Below are 18,331 nucleotides of genomic sequence, written 5' to 3' on the forward strand. Positions count from 1 at the left end.
TCAGGACTTGGTCTGGACTCCTGAATTAATAACTACAAAATCACCGAAGCCACTAAGGCATTAAGCACAAGTAGTAGGAGCCAGTCTTACTGCTGCATGCCAAACACGAACAGGACTTTCACTGCACTGAACACATACAATGTGTCAGGCATATGAGTATTAATATGAGTACACATGATCCGTGATCAAATACATGAGGATTCCCAGCAATTTCCTCTACAGGATCTCCTTCTGGACTTAAGATATATTAAGACCAGAAACAAATAAATAAATGTAGCATGAATATACTGATCGAGCACAAGAGAGTACTGAACAAAGAACCATTAGCTACCAAAGGAACCAATTAAAAGATATTCTCTCTCTCTTTCCTGCACACACATACACACACACAGGACATAGCAGAACACTGGAGTGTGTGCACACCTAACCCAGGTGGAAATTGCAGGTTGTGTTGAATTTCCTGTAGAACTGTGCAGAGTGGCAGTTTGGCAAAGGATCACAGCAAAAGAGCTTTGGAATACAACCCTGCTGTAATTGCACAGGGAACGCATTGCACCACAGTCATAGAGCAGGGGCCATGCTGTCTATCCTGCCTGTCACACTCACTTTATCTCTGTGAAAAAGAACATGGAGCACTTACTGAGCACAGGTCAACTTTACACGCAACTCACAATGAATCTGAACCCAAATATCACACTGCAGAATACAGTACATGTGCAGCACCCAGTGTTTTATCTAAAAAAAAAAAAAAAAATTGTACACACACATACATATGTAACAGTCATGTACTTGATGACATAATTCCTAGTTCCAAAACATGGAATATCAATGCAATATTATGATTAATACTACCATTACAACAGGCATACAAATGCATGCTTAAAATGCAAATTTCTTTATATTCACAATTGTTACAACAGATATACAACACTGACATAAAGCTCTTCATTTAGAGACATGAAGCCAAACGGCTGCCATATCAGCACTCCTCCTTTACACTATCAAATAAATGACTGTCTATGGATATAAATGTTCAAACTGGACTGGGCTAAGAACACTGACGCCCTCTACAGGAAGCGCCAAAGTCGTCTCTATTTTCTGAGGCGCCTGAGGTCCTTTAACATCTGCCGGACTATGCTCAGGATCTTCTATGAGTCTGTGGTGGCGAGTACTATCCTCTATGCTGCTGCATGCTGGGGAAGCAGGCTGAGGGTGGCAGATGCCAACAGACTCAGCAAACTGATCCACAAGGCCGATGATGTTGTGGGTGTGGAGCTGGACTCGCTGACGGCCGTGTCGGAGAGGAGGACGCTGTCTAAGCTGAAGGCCACTATGAACAATGGCTCCCACCCACTCTACGACACAGTGATGAGACACAAGAGCTCATTCAGCTCAAGACTCACTCTACAAAAATGCACCACAGAGCACCACAGGAAGTCATTCTTACCTGTGGCCATCAAACTCTATAACTCCTTCCTCAGTGTGTGATTCACAAAACTCAATACGAAACTGTTCATATGTGCAATAATAACAATTGTGTGTGCAATAACTCAGAGGGACACTAACTTAATTTAAATAATTTAAATAATTGTAATTGCTTTACACCTGATGTTTCATACTACTATCACAATCACCGCCACCTTACTATATTCATAAGTACATAAATCTTGTGTACATACTGTAAATTCTCTATATTGTCTTAAATTATTAGTAAAGTGTTTATTTTTACATAAATGGCTGCAACTGTAACTACTGCAATTTCCCCCTGGGATCAATAAAAGAATCTGAATTCCCAAAAATGCAGATATAATGAAAATCCCGCAGTGTGCCACTTTTTCAACCCAATTTATTGGCCAAAACATTTAAAGAGTAAATATCAGTTTGTTTAAAAGTTAGAAGAGTAACTGATGCTGTAAAGAGAAATTCCAACAATTTTTAAAAGCGTTTTCAGAATTAGATTGTAAAAACAGTCATTACGAATGTTTTGAAGCGCTCTTTTCTAGAGCACCTAAATAAGTCAGAATTGTTCACAGTGGAGGTGATAGGATCAAGACATCTAACGCATTTAATGCCTCTAACAGCTCTATCACAGAAAGGTATCAAACAAACAATTACAATACTTTCAAAACATCATGTCTGCAACATAAAAAGTAAATAAGGTTTAATAAAAAGTGAGAGCTGTACCTATGATTCAAATATCTTTTTGAAGATAAGGCAAATGCAGCTGTTTGAGCCCAGCCTTTGCTTTTCTATTAGTTCCATGTCAAGTGCCATGTTAAAAAAAGCGTTATTGACATTTGACGGTTTATGCACTTGCTCAAGCTGTAAGAAACTATCAGTCACATTATGTTTATTTAAAATTAAAATGGAAATATTAAGATATTAAACAAGTCATGCTACTCCCTATCAAACAACATATTTGGCTCTCTTAAATATATATATATTAAATATATATCTTAAATATACACTCACTAGCCACTTTATTAGGTACATTAGTTAAAGGTTGGAGCCCCTTTTGCCTTCAGAACTGCCTTAATTATTCGTGCCATACTTTCAACAAAGTGTTGGAAACATTCCTCAGAGATTTTGGTTGGTTATTTGAGTTACTGTTGCCTTTCTATCATCTCAAACCAGTCTGCCCATTCTCCTCTGACCTCTCACATCAACAAGGCATTTTTGTCCACACAACTGCTGCTCACTGGATATTTTCTCTTTTTCGGACCGTTCTCTGTAAACCCTAGAGATGGTTGTGTGTGAAAATCCCAGTAGATCAGCAGTTTCTGAAATACTCAGATCAGCCTGTCTGGCACCAACAACCACGCCACGTTCAAAGTCACTTAAATCACCTTTCCTCCCCATTCTGATGCTCGGTCTGCACTTCAGCAAGTTGTCTTGACCCCCTCTACACACCTAATGCATTGAGTTGCGGCCATGCGATTGGCTGATTAGCTATTTGGGTTATCAAGCAATTGAACCTAATAAAGTGGCCGGTGAGTGTCTAATCCACTGGCAAGTGAGCAAGAAGCAAGAGAAGATATGAACAAGGGAAGAGTGAGTGGGTTTTTTTTTTTTTTTTAAACAGTAATAAGACAGAGAAAGTGAGGAAAAATCAGAAGCAAATTAGACAGAAGCAATGAAGAGAAACAGATAGTTCCATCTAGGTGAAATGAGAACATATTTTTGCGTTTCATTAGTTGGGAGGACATTGCTTTTCCATCGTTTCTCTGGTACCCAACTGAAAGACACCAAGTTGGCTTTAACACTTTAAACGGCCCAGATGTTTAAGACAGAGAGAAAGAGTGTGGGAAAGGAAAAGAAACAGACTCAGAGAAGTAAAGCAAGAGGATGACAAATGTCCTGTAGGTAAACAAAAATAAAGAAATTTAAAAATGAAGTCTATATGTATAATGAGTCCTGTACAAGAACAGATGTTCTATTCCATTAGTTGTCAAAAATAGCTGCTAAATTGTTTTGCCTTGTTTTAAAAACATCTTAATGTATTAACTGCACTGCATAAAAGTGAAGCATGATTCTTTGCCAAAATATCAGCCTTCAGTATTCCATATTACTACTACTACTTTCATTTCAGAGAATCCTGAAACCGGTCACCTATTAAAAAAAGGGGAAAAAATGTCCTTGTTTAAATTATACTGACAGGATCATTAAGCCTATGTCCACATAAGGGAGTGGAGTAAATGAAAACAGATCATGACTGTGCATGCATTACATGCCTTCATTTTTGATGAAACAACCAGAACGTCATCTTAAGAGTACATCAAGGAGGCCAATGTTATTAAGCCTCTGTATTGATTGATTAGCATCAGAATATGAATGCACGCTGCAAACAAGCTCCATGCAGAACTAATGCAGCCAGAGGAGCATTTGGAGGCCTGATGTGGTCAAAGTGCTGGTTTTTACACAGCCAATAGAGCTCTTCACCACAGCTCCAGTCTTTACACGCTCAGCTAGCACACTAAAACCTGGAGCTCCAACAAACGCAAACTATAACTAAAAGGAGAACGAGACAGACAGGGTGAAGGTGCAGCAACACTAAGCATAATTCCATTCTGCATTAAATTTACTGAGAAAGTCTGCAAACTGAAGGAACATTCCAGTGTTTTTCATAGAGATGGCCCTGATTCAGAAAAAAATGCATAGCAAAAACACTGCTGGTGTATTTCTTTATATTTGATGCACAAACTTCTGAAACTAATCCAAATAGTCATGGTCAGAGCAAAACCTCAAATATCTGAGACAGTAACTTTAAAGGAGAAGGGAAGAATGTATTTTAAAGTAAATTACCATTATACAATTTGCTTCCAAGTTATTTTGGGCGATTTATAAAAGGTCCATTTATTATAAAGTGGTCACACATAAAGGGTCATCAATCCCTGAACATGGAATGTATAATTTCTATTGGCTATCAGACGACACTGTGCAAAGCCTAATAGTCCATATAATTTGAATACACTTGACAACTGTTTGCAGAGTATTAAATCACAGCTGCATAGTAGTTTCCTTAAACGTAACTATGGAAAGAAAAATAATCCTAGATTCAGCAAGTCATTCTGATTGGCTCCTGGCCCATTACTAACTCTGCTTGCTATATTACCCAGTCTGTTACTGCATCTATACAGTTTAACAATCTCAGTTGTATCACAACACGTTTGGTTGACTCATGTTAAAAAACAGGCAGTCTGCATTCTTTAATTTGAGAAACATTGCCCATATTCACTCATATCTTACATTTGTATGAGCTGAGCATCATATACATCTCACCTGTCATTTGCTATAATGCTGTCTTTATCGGTTTCCCATCACACACACGGAATTAACTTAGACTTGCGCAAAGTGCAGCTCCATGGCCGCTTGCATCCATCTCTGTGCACCATAACAAACCCATACTTAAAGATCTGCACTGGCTAAATTAAAGATAATTTGAAGTCTTTTCAACCTCTTGTATAAAATTCTCTTACTAAAGACACATACTGTTGCTAAAAAAACTGAGTTATTGTGTCTATAATACCTTTTAATTATGGATATCAACATTTGTTTACATTTTGCATGAGTCTATGGTTTGGTTAATAATATTGGATAATGCTGTGAGGAATACTGTTTGGTATTTTGTCTTTTATCCCATATAAAAAAACCTGTTAATCACAATTTTAAATATATATGGCAATTTTAAATTAATAAAAAAAGACAATAGTGAGGACAAGATTTTGTTTCAATGACAACTAAATGCTACTATTGAAGTTTATTACAAACTACTCTACATCAGAGATAGGATCAGAATGCTCTTAGCTATGGCTAGCTCTCATATTGACAGTGAAATTATCTTTACTCAAAAACTACTACTTTCTGTTATCTGTGTGCAGCAACCTTAATGTACCAGCATAAATACTGGTGACACTTTATTTTGAGTGGTCCTTTTTAGATGATCGATCAACAGACTCTCAGTCACATGTCAAAAACATCTGAGGGATAGCATTAGGTTTTGGGTTGAGGTTAAGGTTAGGATTAGGATCACTCAAAATAAAGTGCTACCCAAATATTTATGAAGACAAAAATATGCATACACACTCACCTTAACAAGTGAGTGCAGACTCCTCTCCCCGAACATGGTGTGTAGAAAGGAGCGGTCATCTGCACTCTCCACATGAGCCTGCAGCTGAGATGGCAACACTGACAGCAGCTCATACAGACCTGCAGAGGAAACACAGGAAATGTGTTACGTTCACTCACAGCCTCATGGAGGTCCCGAAGGTCGGGAAGACTCAATAGATAATCAGAGAACATTTATGATAAAAACGTGGTGTCCTTTCACCATCGGAACAAAATCCATTTCTGCATAAAATTTACCTGAAATCTGTTTTTGGTTCAGGAGTGTTAATTGACTCCAAGTCTCTCTTAAAAAATCTCACACAGAATCACACATGGGAAGCCTTATGAGTGAGAGTCAATCTGAGGGGAAAGAGCAATAACTTCTCCCAGGCTACACCTCACTTCCTGCTTTTGTCTGGCTACTTCCTGTTTTTCCAGGGACTTACAACTGGAGCTGTGAAACAATTCCCCAAAGTTTCATTACACTGGTGTCCGATGTTCTCGCCTTCCTTCTAACACACAGGACAGGTATGGCTTCCTATTAATGTGGGTAGAAATGGAACATTGGTGAAGTTGGATCTGGCACTTGACTTGGGGGTGGACACATGACTGACTTCACAAAAACAAATCCAGACCATCTCCGCTCAACAGTTAAATCTGTTCAGTAGGTGAAAGTCAACCACTAGCTAGAATGCCACACAGTCCAGTGCCAGAAAGTAGGTAAACCACAATGGGGGATATTTATCCATCATCTCTGAGCAAGAGACCACATCTAAAATCTGCTAAAGGTTTATATATTCTTTAGAAAAACAGGGAAGCTGAGCACAGACTTGTATGCTAAACATACAATTTAGTTCTAAGGCTACAGTGCCCTCTCCAATACAGACACCGCTGATAAACATGAGCAAAACAAGGCTGTAAAAATCATTCTTTATTGCTTATTCTTTCAATCTTTCATTCAAGATAGAGTATTGACAAAAACCCAACATTTCTTGAAAGAACAAATGATTGGGATGTGTATATATCATATCATGAAATAAACATTTTTCTGTGCATGCCACAGTTGTTAGCACCCCTCACTTCTCATGAGTGAAATCTAACAGTATTTTCCCATTCATGTTTTAAAGTTTACCTGAGCAATTAAGATCACTTAGTCAGCTATGACTTCCTGTTTCACTGGTGTATAAATATGAAGCCAAATTCCCTCAGTCATCCATCACTGAGTAAGACTAGAAAACACAGCAGTGATGTGTAACAAAAGGTTGGTAAACTGCACACATCAGGAATTGGCTACAAGAAAATAGCTAAACAGTTCATAATGACCATTTTCACTATCAGGACAAAAATTAAGAAGGTTCAAGCAACTGGAGATGTTATGAATCTACCAAGAAGAGGCCAAAGAAACTCCCAGCATCACAGCTGCAGACATTAGTTAGGTCTTGGGGTCACAATGTCTACCAAACTACAATCAAACACGACCTACAAAACCACAAGTTGTTTCAGAGGGCTGCCAGAAGAAAGACTCTGCTGTCAAGGACCAACAAACTCAAGCGCCTACAGTTTGCCAGATGTTACTGAAACTTTCAATGGGATTCTGTTCTATAGTCATAAGAGATCAACACAGAGCTTCTTGGCAACAAACATCCGGGGTGGGTTTCGTGTAGACACAAATAAAGACACACAGAAAAGTATCTCATCCCCACTGTGAAGTATGGTGGTGGGTCTGTGATGTTGTGGGGCTGTTGTTCTTCCAAAGGCTTTAGACAACTTGCTTAAATACAAGGCATCAGACTTCATTAAGCATCAGCAGATATTAAATCTAAACCCAACTGCCTCAGCCAGGAAGCTTAAACTAAGTTGTCACTGGATCTTCCAGCAGGATAACGATCCAACACACACCTCAAAATCAGCACAAAAATGCTTTACTGACCACAGAATCAAGGTGTTGCCATGGTCATCCCCAAGCTAAACCACATAAAAACCCATGGGATGAGCTGAAGAGGAGAGCCCATAAGTGTGTACCTCAGAATCTGAAGCATTCTAAGAGATTCTGTATCGAGTAATAGTCTCAGATCTTTTGTCACATGTTCTCTAGTCTCATAAATCACTATAGAAGACTGACCTGTTATCTTTGCAAAAGGAGGCTACTCAAAGTATTAAAAAGGGGTGGCAACAATTTTTTTGGTTCTTTCTTTCAATCACTGTTCTTCAAGGATCTAGGCATATGGAGTTAGCATGCTTGCAGATTCTAACACCCTTGATCCTGATCACTGCTGCTATGAATTCAGTTAAGTTCTATTCCCCAACAAGCGAAGCTGTTTTGAAAAGAAAAAAAGAAAAAAAGGCAGAGTACTGTGTGTAGACACAGCATCTCAGACAAGCCTGCAGCCTCACAGTCAACATCGAATTGATGTATTTGAGACTCCCATAAAAGAGTCTGTGCAGTGTTGGTTGGCCGGCTGAGTTTCCAGTGAGGAATGCAGTGCTGGGGAGTGCTTCTTCCCTTTCACACGCCTACACTTCCCAAAGGTCTCTAGAAAATAACAGTGTTCTGTAGACTTCAATACACCAGCTTTAGTGCAACAGACTGGTAAGAGCAGCCTAGTGGTATTGAGTCCATATTCACAGCAGCATGGGTCAGCAACACTGGGCAAAGAGCACAGCTCTAATTACAGAGGCTGCTAGAACTGAAAGGGCAGAGGGCATCCAAACCAGGGGTTATACAAAAACAACAACAAAAACAAAGACCAACAACAACAGCTGTAAAAGGCAGAAAATTAAAGGAATAGGTGAAGCCATTTAAATGTACACTCTATGTCCAAAGGTTTGTGGACAAGTTCTCATCAAAAATCAAGGGTATTATTGCAACACTGCAATAAATATCCAGTCAAAACATTTTAACATTATGATTAAAATACTGGAAAAGGGAAAGTCTATATAAACTAGATGTGCGTTTCCTGAAGGAACTGCAAGAGTGCTTGAAAAGAGCTGTAAGTGTGTGTGTGTTTATGTGTAGGTGAACACCACCTCCTTAGGTATGTGTCTGTGTGGTGTATGTGTGTGAGAGCGAGAGATGTATGTGCTGGGGGGGGTATTCAAATTATGCAGCTCTTAGTGGAGAAGCCTTGTTTGAGTCCGATTTGCACCCTCCGAACAAACAGTCATAACTCTGGAAATATTTACTCTATCACTTAACCAGACAGATGGTGTGAGATAAGACCCCTTGAGGATTATTTTGGTGTAATGTTTGTACTGAGAAGAAAATGTCTAAGTTATGACAAGTTAAACAGAGAGAAAATCTTGAAATAAGCAGATTCTGATTTTGAGAAATTTAGATGGGAGTGAATGGGGCAGTTTTCTGTGCCTAGTGCCAAACAAATGCTCATAACTCTAAAGCTAATTGATAAAATGATGAGATATTTTGAGGTTTCAGAAAGGACAAGTTTCTCTACCATTAAAAACTGAAATGGAGTTTCTAGGTGAAAGGTTAAGGATTTTAAAGCAGATTTCCTGCGTGATCAGCTGTGTCTCTGTGAGACTGAGTGGCCTGCTGTGACATCATCGATGTCAGTTAGAATTTGAAGTTCTGAACATTCCGCCATTAAATTCATCAAAAACTATCAATCCGATCGACTCCAAAAATACATAGCACAAGTCACAGCGCCGAGACCCTCGAAACGCAGTTTGAACGGAGTCTGTACGTTAAGTGGTTTGGGCTGTATTAATCGCAGAATGTATGGAAGAAGAATAAGAAGAAGTATGAAAGAGAACAATAGAGTGCTTTTTCAAGCACTCTAATAACTGGTACCATTACCCATCATCCTCACAATCCTGCTTCAGTTTTTAAGACACTATTTAAAAAGATGCAGTTTCCTCTGCTCTCCTGTTTTTGCTCATATCTGACACAGTCAAAACTGTCTCAGGCATCTGGCCAGGGTTGCCAGATTGGGCAGGATCCCTATAGAACAGCATTTTGTTCTACATTCTTTGACAACATTTGTTTTTGACACTACTTTTTACTCAATACAATAGTCGAAAATGATTGATAGTTGCAGACCTAGTACTGAGAACTGAGAACGAGTTTGTCCCTCTTTGCTGCAGCAACAGCCTCTACTCTTCTGGGAAAGCTTTATGCTATATGTTGGAACATTAACTGCACTCGACCATAACAGCACCAGTGAAGTCAGTAACTAACATTAGATGACCAAGTTCTGGATCACAAACAACACTCCGACTCAATCCCCAAAGATGCTCCTCCACATCTGCTCCAGACAGTTGGGTAAACTGTGAGAGCAACTGATCACCTGCATCAGCAATACAGAAGCTGAATTTACTAATCATTAGGGGTGTCTGGATAGTTTAGGACCTATAGTGTATCTCTGGAGGCTGTTCTGCCTGCATGGGAAACCTGCCCATGCCTGGCTTCCAGTCTGGCCCTGTTGGCCTTGGGCCTCACTCTCATCTGCCAATGGATGACAAGTGGCCAGAAAGAGCGCGAGAGAGATTTACTACTCAGACCACATTCTAGAGTTCTTTAAGAACAGTAAAACGCTACTTGCAGAGCCTTTTATTTGGATGGCCTGAAGAGTTCACAGCATATAAAAAAAACACACACACACACACACACACACACACACACACACACACACACACATACAGAGTGAAAATGAACTTGTCTTAGTAAGAAGTACAACAGGAAATGAGTGTTTTCTCATGCTGCAGGTGCCGAGAAGTTGACTGTACTGTATATCCGTCTAATATGCACACAGTTTTGACAACCTCAGGGGTCAGTATTTCAGCTACTCACATAGAATGTTTCATGACTGTCTGAGCCATTTAACAATGAGAATGGGAGAATGAAAGAATGAGAGAGAGAGAGAGAGAGAGAGAGAGAGAGAGAGAGAGAGAGAGAGAGAGAGAGAGAGAGAGAGAGAGAGAGAGAGAGAGAGAGAGAGAGAGAGAGAGGTGGAAAGATAGAGAATGAGAAAACGGCAAGAAAGAAGGCTGAAAAAGCAAGAAAGAAGAGAGAAAAAAAGAAAAAGAAGAGAAAGACGGGAGGGAGAGAACATGAGACAGCGAGCGCGAGCAAGTGAGCGAGTGCAAGCGAGTGAGAGAGAAAGAGAGACTTTTCATTTTATTTCTGAAACAGCAGTAGAATATCCTCAGAGAGGCCCACCACAGCACTGACAGATGATGCAAAAACTGAGTGAGTAAGAGAGGAACAGCCAGACAGCCTTGCTTGGCAGTCTGAGAACCAGTGACCCTCATTAATCTGTTGTCGTGAGGAAAAACCTAGCGATTGAGTTTGCTTTTTATGACTCTGTTCACTCATTATATGGCTGAAAAAAGTGATTTCATCCTTTCATGTTCAGTTCTTCCCACTGTACAGTCAAACACACTTCTACCAAAGCTACCACTCTCCGCTCATTCTTCACACACAAAGCAACATAAGTTCAACAGACGCACTCGCAGACAATATTTTTATTCTCTTTTTTCCATTATTTTGTCTCACCATTTGGAAAAGAAGAGAGTAAAACAGCGGTCAGCCATTACTGTGGTCTGCACAGCCCCAGTCACATTAGCTTCTGTCATCGAAATTTCAGTCAGTCATTTTAAAGGAAATTGCTGCATTGAATGCTTCTGCGTCACAGACTTCCAGAATGAATTAATTCTGCGAGCTAAACTTTGCATTTACTGTGGTGATGTGAATTAGCATCATCAGCCATTAGCGCCGCTGCTTTGGCTGTATTGAATTCTGAAGTGCTGATGCTTTGCATAGTAGTAATAATCCAAAATGAGGAAGAACTTTCAGGAATGTCCATGTATATCCCCCTATTTCTTTAACACTTACTTCATTGTTGGCGAGTTAGCAAGCCTTTTAGCCAACCAAAATTAGCCAGGGTCCAGCCGAGCTTCCATGGTTAACATCAACACCAAAATCTGCACATTTGCACACTTTATTATATTTACCAAATAAGTCTACTTTGTAAGTTTTAGAAATGCTTTTGTTTACATCGCCACATGCACTTAGCCACAAATTTTGTGAATTTCTAATAATTTTCACAGTCTGCTAAAGCCTGAATCCTTGGTGGACTAACTAGAAATTCTCAAAGAGTCTGCATTATCCCCTTTAAGGCTAGATGAGTGATATTAAGGGACACATCAAGTCTGTTAATTCAGGGAAAGCCAGAGATTTAAACAAATTTCAAGTGTTACTGCACAGTTCGATCCCTGTTGATGCTCCAGCCATCCGTAGCCGGGAGTCCACAATTGGCCTCGCTTTCTCTGGGTGGGTAGGATGGCCCTCCCTTCTCCCCCCCATCACTCAATGCGATGCTAGTCAGCGCAGGCATCTGCTAGCTGACATAACACATCTAGCAGTTGGCGCTTTCCTCCAAGTGCGTTCAGCTGTTAAACGACTTTGCGTGAGTGGCAGTTCGAAAAGAAGCGGTGGCTGGTTTCACAGGTCTCGGAGGAAGCCTGTGCTAGCCTTCACCCTCCTAACGTTGATGGCATCGTGTGATTGGGGGAGTCCTAACTAGTGGGTAAAATTGGAGATGATTAAATTTGGGAGAAAAATCAGGTTTAAAAAAAAAAAAAAAAAAACACGGAAAAGGACTTGTCTTCTGAGGATGTTGCATCATATCCTCATTAGTATAATGTTGCTTTTGCATTTAAGGTCAAAACATTGATCGAGACATTCTTTATAAGTCATAAAACATAGATGCGGTTTGAAAAACTCCTGCAAATCTGACCCGACACCTCTTTTAAATGACTATTTAACCTTTTATTCTCCAAGGTATATTTTGGTTTGTCCATCTGAATTTACATGATCAAATCGTAAGGCAAATTATTCAGTAACTGCATGAAATAAATGTATATTTTTATTTTAATTATTTATTTTAAAAGCTCCCCTCAAATTAACAGAAAATGTTATGATCATACACATATTGCAATATGCTTACAATTTAATGCTGAAAGCCAAAAATCTTAGATGCCCTTTGTATTATTTTCTAAAAATAATTTTTACAGAGTAGATCAGTGAAGAGACACCATCTGTTTATAGTTTATAGCCAACATTTGTGGAAAAATGGGTCGACTTTCAGAAGACAAAATTGTTCAAAGAGTTCAGCTTCTTCTATTATAAGGGTTTAAAATTACATTACCCATCCATTTGACTGGAAATAAGACAGTTACAGCTCTCATATGACACCCACCTTTTGAATGAAGTTATGAAGAATATAATGAAGTGTTTGGAACCACCAGTGGTCTTAAGGGGTTGAAGAGGTTATGGCTTTACAGGGCAACTGACAGAAACTCCAACACCATATTTTAGTGTTTTTTCTTTTCCCCTGACTCAATTTTAATGAAAAATCTTATAGCGCAGCATTAATTACTGTGTTGCATTGTTTGTATTGTTTTATTTTCTTTTGTCTTATTGTCTTATATTTTATTCTTATTTAGGAGTTATTTCATTGGATTTTATCTTTTGTGAAGCACCTCTCATCACCTTTTGATGCAGTCATAAAAATGTGCTCCATAATTTACACCCTGTGTGCGCTACAGAACACATACACACGTGAGCATGTGAGAGCACACACACGCACACACAACAGATGGTGCAACAGAACCCTTTTGGCACTTGGACTGAATTGTGGGGTTCTACCCCAGACCCAACCCCACAATTCTGTTCTCAGCTCCAGCTCATGAACCACTATACCACATCAGAACTGCAGCCTTATTCCAGAGCCACTCGCACGAGGCTTTAGACTAAGCACTCCAATAACACACACACAAAGCCAATCACACACACACACACGCCAGCCAAAGAGAAAGAAACTGATACATTTATGAACTTAACTAGTTATTTCAACTATTCCAGCAGTTAGCCTCAGAGCAAAACAATAACCAAAACAACACAACCCTTCCAGAGTAATCCACACTGATTACAACTCTCAGTATGAGTGGAAAGTTGGAGACACTCTCTCGAAGCCAGAACTGCTGCAACACAGCAACATTCACCAACGGTGGCTGCCACTGTGCTACAAAACACTCTGCCTGAGTAAACACTCATTCTGCTCCAAAAACTATTCTACTGAGGAAGAGACGTTAACATCAGGCAACTTAGCATTGAGAGAAATATTAAGAGAATGTGACTGTTTGGGCCCAGTGGCTCCTGTTCATGGGCTCATGTCTGACACAGCTGGATTTGGAAGTGAAGGAAGGCGTCTGCTCACTAGAAAGGCAGCAAAGCATCTGACAGCAGGATGCTAAGAATGCTTTACTGCACATGATGCTCCAAATCAGAGTGGAGATGGGGCCACTAAGGCAGAACACTGAAAGGAGAGTAAAGCAGGATTCCTCAGTTAGCCTGATAAGCCAAGTGCTCTTCAACATTGCCTGGGCCTTTCTTCCTGGTGTCAGGCACATGCAGTGGGACAGGGGACATGTTACACAGTACAATTTATCAGTTTGCCAAATATTAAAGCCTAAAGTTACCTGTACAGGAGAAGAGGTCAGGGCCATTTCTAATGGTTAAGGCTTGATTTTGGACTAAAGTAATCCAGCCTAAAGGGGGCCCATTATGCTTTGGTTTCTCCCTTTCCTTTTGTGTGTTATGTGGCTTTTTGGGCATTGAAACACCTTGTTGGAATTCCAGCGCTTTTCTCTGTTACATTATGATGCCAGCTTGTAACACAGTCCGTATTGGCCATCTACTGGTAAGCTTGGCACACCTTCATACAACGCACAGCAACTACTGGAGGCCAGGAAGAGTTTGTTCCGTGTTGTAGCCATGTCGAGAAGACGGTGACCTGTCTTTCAGGATCAGAATCTGGCTCAAACTGATATGGCAAGAACAACACTACTGGAAGAAAAGACACACTGGTGTTCACAGCTGCTCAGGAGAGAAGGGTCTGTCTGCTAGCGATGCTGCATTTGTGAATGATCCTGTTCTTTTGAACAGCTCTTTGGGAAGAAGGAAAGGAATCAGATTGTGGTTGAGAGTCTTTTTACCCAAATTTCACTGCCTGCCTTAAGTCCACTCCCCTCGCCCAAACAGTGAGAATCAGCAGATGGTGTTGCATTAGGCTATTTAAAGGCAGAATGAGCAGGACGCAATTGAAACACACAATTCAAAGTTGGCCAAGAGAGAGAGAAAGAGCAGCGGCAGTCCAGCAAACCTGAATGGAGACTGAATGAAGAAAAAATGAGCAGCGTTGGCAAGAACAAGGCTATGAATCATAGAAATAAAACTTTATTTTTTGATTGTTTCATGGCAGTTACATTCTAACACCTCTGCACAACTCTGCGGGGAGAATTTTGTGTGAATGCAGCTGAAGTGCACACTTTAGCCTGTCTGCTGCTGCGGCCTCTCTCTGTTCTGCATGTTTGCTAAGTGCAAGGCAGTGGTGGAAGTGCTCTTGCAGTTGACCAATGAAAACCGAGCGGGTGAGGTGACCATTCAGATCACAGTTGGTTAATTGGGAGGCGGGCCTTAAAGATACAGGTGCTTAAACAGAGAGAGTTAATAGAGGAAAAAGTATGAGAAAAATGAGTGTTCGCAACATCGAAGCACGTAAATCTATTCTATTAGAAAAATAAAAGTTATATACAATAAAAATGAGCAGAACAGGCCCCTTTAAAAGAGAAATACATGTTTATTTTTTGTTGTTTTAATGAAGTGGACAGTGCTCAATGTACCACTGAAGCTATGTTCAAAGCTATGGTATATATACAGATATGGCCATACAATTATATTAGAATACATCACTTACAAAATGCTATCAATGTAGATTTTTTTTATTGCAACATGTCATTTACTTTGAAAAAGCACTATATCAATCTTCTTATGTGCTTTAACTCTGACAGCATTCAATACAATCAACAAAACACATTTCTGTTCCTTCATTAAGGGGGGGGGGGATTACTCCATTTAGAAGATCAGGATGATTAAATGTGTGCTCAAATCAAGAAAACAGGAAAGGTAATGAACTGAAAAAAATATTGTAACTGTTAATATAGCCAGTAAATAAATGAAAAAGCAATACAAAGTCATTTAGAGACTTTAACTTTCTTGTATTTAATCATGCCTTTGGCTCAGCAGATCAGCTACTGCTGACATTTGTCATTTTTGGGATTCTAGAGTACATAAATTTCAGTAAATGTAATAAAACTATATCAGTTATGCAAATAATGTAATTTAATGACTATATGAATGAAAAACATGACTGAATGAATGAAAAATGCTATTATTTAAAGTATTTTTCACTGAAACAGGAACAATCATTAGATTGTTCCATCAATTAATCAATCATTTACAAAAGTAATTATTAACTGCAAATCCAGATCTCACACACACACACACACACAAAGTTGAATTTAGTACTGAAAGAGCTGTTCATTGCAATTATTATTAATAATTTTTTTATTGAGCATTGGTCTATGGTATCAAAGTATTTTGTCACAGTTTATATTAAAAAAAAAAAAAAGCAAAGAGATGCTCAAGTCTGTGCATTGTGTCTAACAACACCCCTTAACCAGAGCTGTTAGCATTCTCTCTCTAACACACCTGCACACACAACCTGTTCAAAATGTGTACTTTGGGCAGCAGCAGTGGTAGAGATCATTATCTTTCTGAATGATGAATATAATACAAATAAATTAAATTCATTCCCTCCTTTTTTCCCTACTGCGTTTGGTAAAATGAAATGGAAATTTTTTATTCTGATGTAATTGGAAACAGGGAGCTTTTCCAGTGGCAACAAATCCTTGTGTTACAGTGCTGTATCCCTGTGGCAGAGGCAGACATAGACACTTAAAGAGAGAACAAAGGAGAGTGAGAGAGAGCGAGGATAAACAGCTGGAAATCGATAAAGTGCTCCCAAAGCACACGCTGCCGCCACCACTAACGTTCCTTCTATCTTTTTCTCTTGCTGTCTTTCGCTCATTCCCTCGTTCTGTCTTCAGCTCCCAGATGCTCTGCATTCTTGACATCGGAACGGAAAAATTTACTGTTAGCCGAGAAGAAATTTAATATGGCCATTCCTGTCATATCCCTCATTGCAGCCATATTCAGATGGCAGTCTGCTGAATCCATAAGCGAGAAGCAGCACCTGAACGATAAACATTCTGGAGCTCAATATGGATCTCATTACAGACAATAGCATCATTTAACCATGCACTTGTTTCACAGCAAAATAGATGGAAATAACCCCCGTCCCAGACACACACACACAAAGAGGCAGACATTCCCATTAGAAAGAGTTTATCTGGTAAAAAAATTGTCCTCAAAAGGTTTCCACATGTCCCCTTTGTCCCTCTCGTTCCCTCCCACTCTGTCTCTGTCTTCTTTTCTTCCCTTTCTCTCTCTCTCTCTCTCTCTCTCTCTCTCTTTATCTCTCTCTCTCTCTTTCTGAACTCTCATCTTTTTAGTGATGCCATGGGGCCGGTTATTGTGATTGGACAAGCAGGCCAGCCCAGAATAACACTGTAAAACTTTATACAGCTAATAAAAGCCCAGCAGGGGTCCGGGATGCTCCTATCAAAAGGCAGCTCCACCTGATCAGGCTAACAGACAGCACAGCATAGCACTCTGAGCATGAACTGAGAAACCTGCTCAAATCCTACTTCCTACACTCTAATCTGCAAGAACAGAACACCACTGAACACTTCAGCAGATTAAGATAAGAAGTGTAGATAAGTAGAGTAGAAGTGTGTGCAATAGTGAGAAGATGAGCTGTCATCTCTGACTTTACATCTACAAGGTGGACTGTCAAGGGAGGAGTGTCTAATAGAGGGGACAGTGAGTGGACAGTGTTTAAAAACTCCAGCAGCACTGCTGTGTCAGATTCACTCGTACCACCCCAACACACACTAACACACCACCACCAACACCACATCAGTGTTACTGCAGTGCTGAGAATGATCCACCACCCCAATAGTACCTGCTTTGTGAGGGTCCATGGGGGTCCTGACCACTGAAGAACAGGAAAAAAGGGGGCCAAGTATGCAGAGAAACAGATGGACTAATCATGTACATTTTTTGTGTGTAATATATATATATATATATATTTTATATATATATATATATATATATATATATATATATATATATATATATATATATATATATATATATATATATATATATATATATATTTTTTTTTTTTTTTTTTTTTTTTTTTTTTTTTTTTTTTTTGCTTCTGTAAAGTTTTCATTTTGGAGATAAGAGGTTTTGTTCCGACAGCAGTGAGCGCAATGTAACTAGCAAAGATACTTTCTCTGGATAAGAGCGTCTGTTAAATGTGGTAAATGTAAATACTAAATGCATGAAATGGGAATCGCAGACTAAATGCTAGATAATAGCGGACAGATACAGTCCATTGAAATAATCTTAGTAGCTGTTCATTTGCTGGCAGTCAAAAATTAATTAAGCTAATTTTTGTACATTTTAGTAATCTTAGAGTTACAAAATATGAGAGATGTAATCAAATGGTTTTATTCAGCATGCTATAATGCGTGTTAATATTTAAAAGGAAGTGTGGATTATTTTAAATGGAGATTGAACTGTTAAGTAATTAACTCAAGCTAATTCTTTTGCCACAAAAGGAAAAAAGTTACTTGAACCATACTCAAAAAACACTATTTTGCTGTCAATGGACTGAGCTGAAGAACATGTAAACAAGACTCCTTTTATGGTATACATCACTGTCGATTCAAGGTAAAG

General features: G+C 39.3%; 1 protein-coding gene across 3 annotated transcripts in view; it reads right to left on the bottom strand.

Annotated features, from left to right (window-relative positions):
- The window catches only part of mpp7a (membrane protein, palmitoylated 7a (MAGUK p55 subfamily member 7)), a 166,745-nt gene that overhangs the window by 101,521 nt on the left and 46,893 nt on the right, over positions 1–18,331 (bottom strand). For 2 of the 3 annotated variants that reach the window (XM_017701938.2, XM_017701931.2), the window contains exon 3: positions 5,588–5,706. In XM_017701938.2, the coding sequence (XP_017557427.1) occupies positions 5,588–5,706 (119 nt within the window). Of the gene's footprint in view, positions 1–5,587; positions 5,707–5,862; positions 5,956–18,331 lie in introns of those variants that run through there. The other variant, XM_017701946.2, reaches the window with a different exon arrangement.

This window comes from Pygocentrus nattereri, chromosome 13, assembly GCF_015220715.1.
Source record: "Pygocentrus nattereri isolate fPygNat1 chromosome 13, fPygNat1.pri, whole genome shotgun sequence".
Lineage (NCBI taxonomy): Eukaryota > Metazoa > Chordata > Actinopteri > Characiformes > Serrasalmidae > Pygocentrus > Pygocentrus nattereri.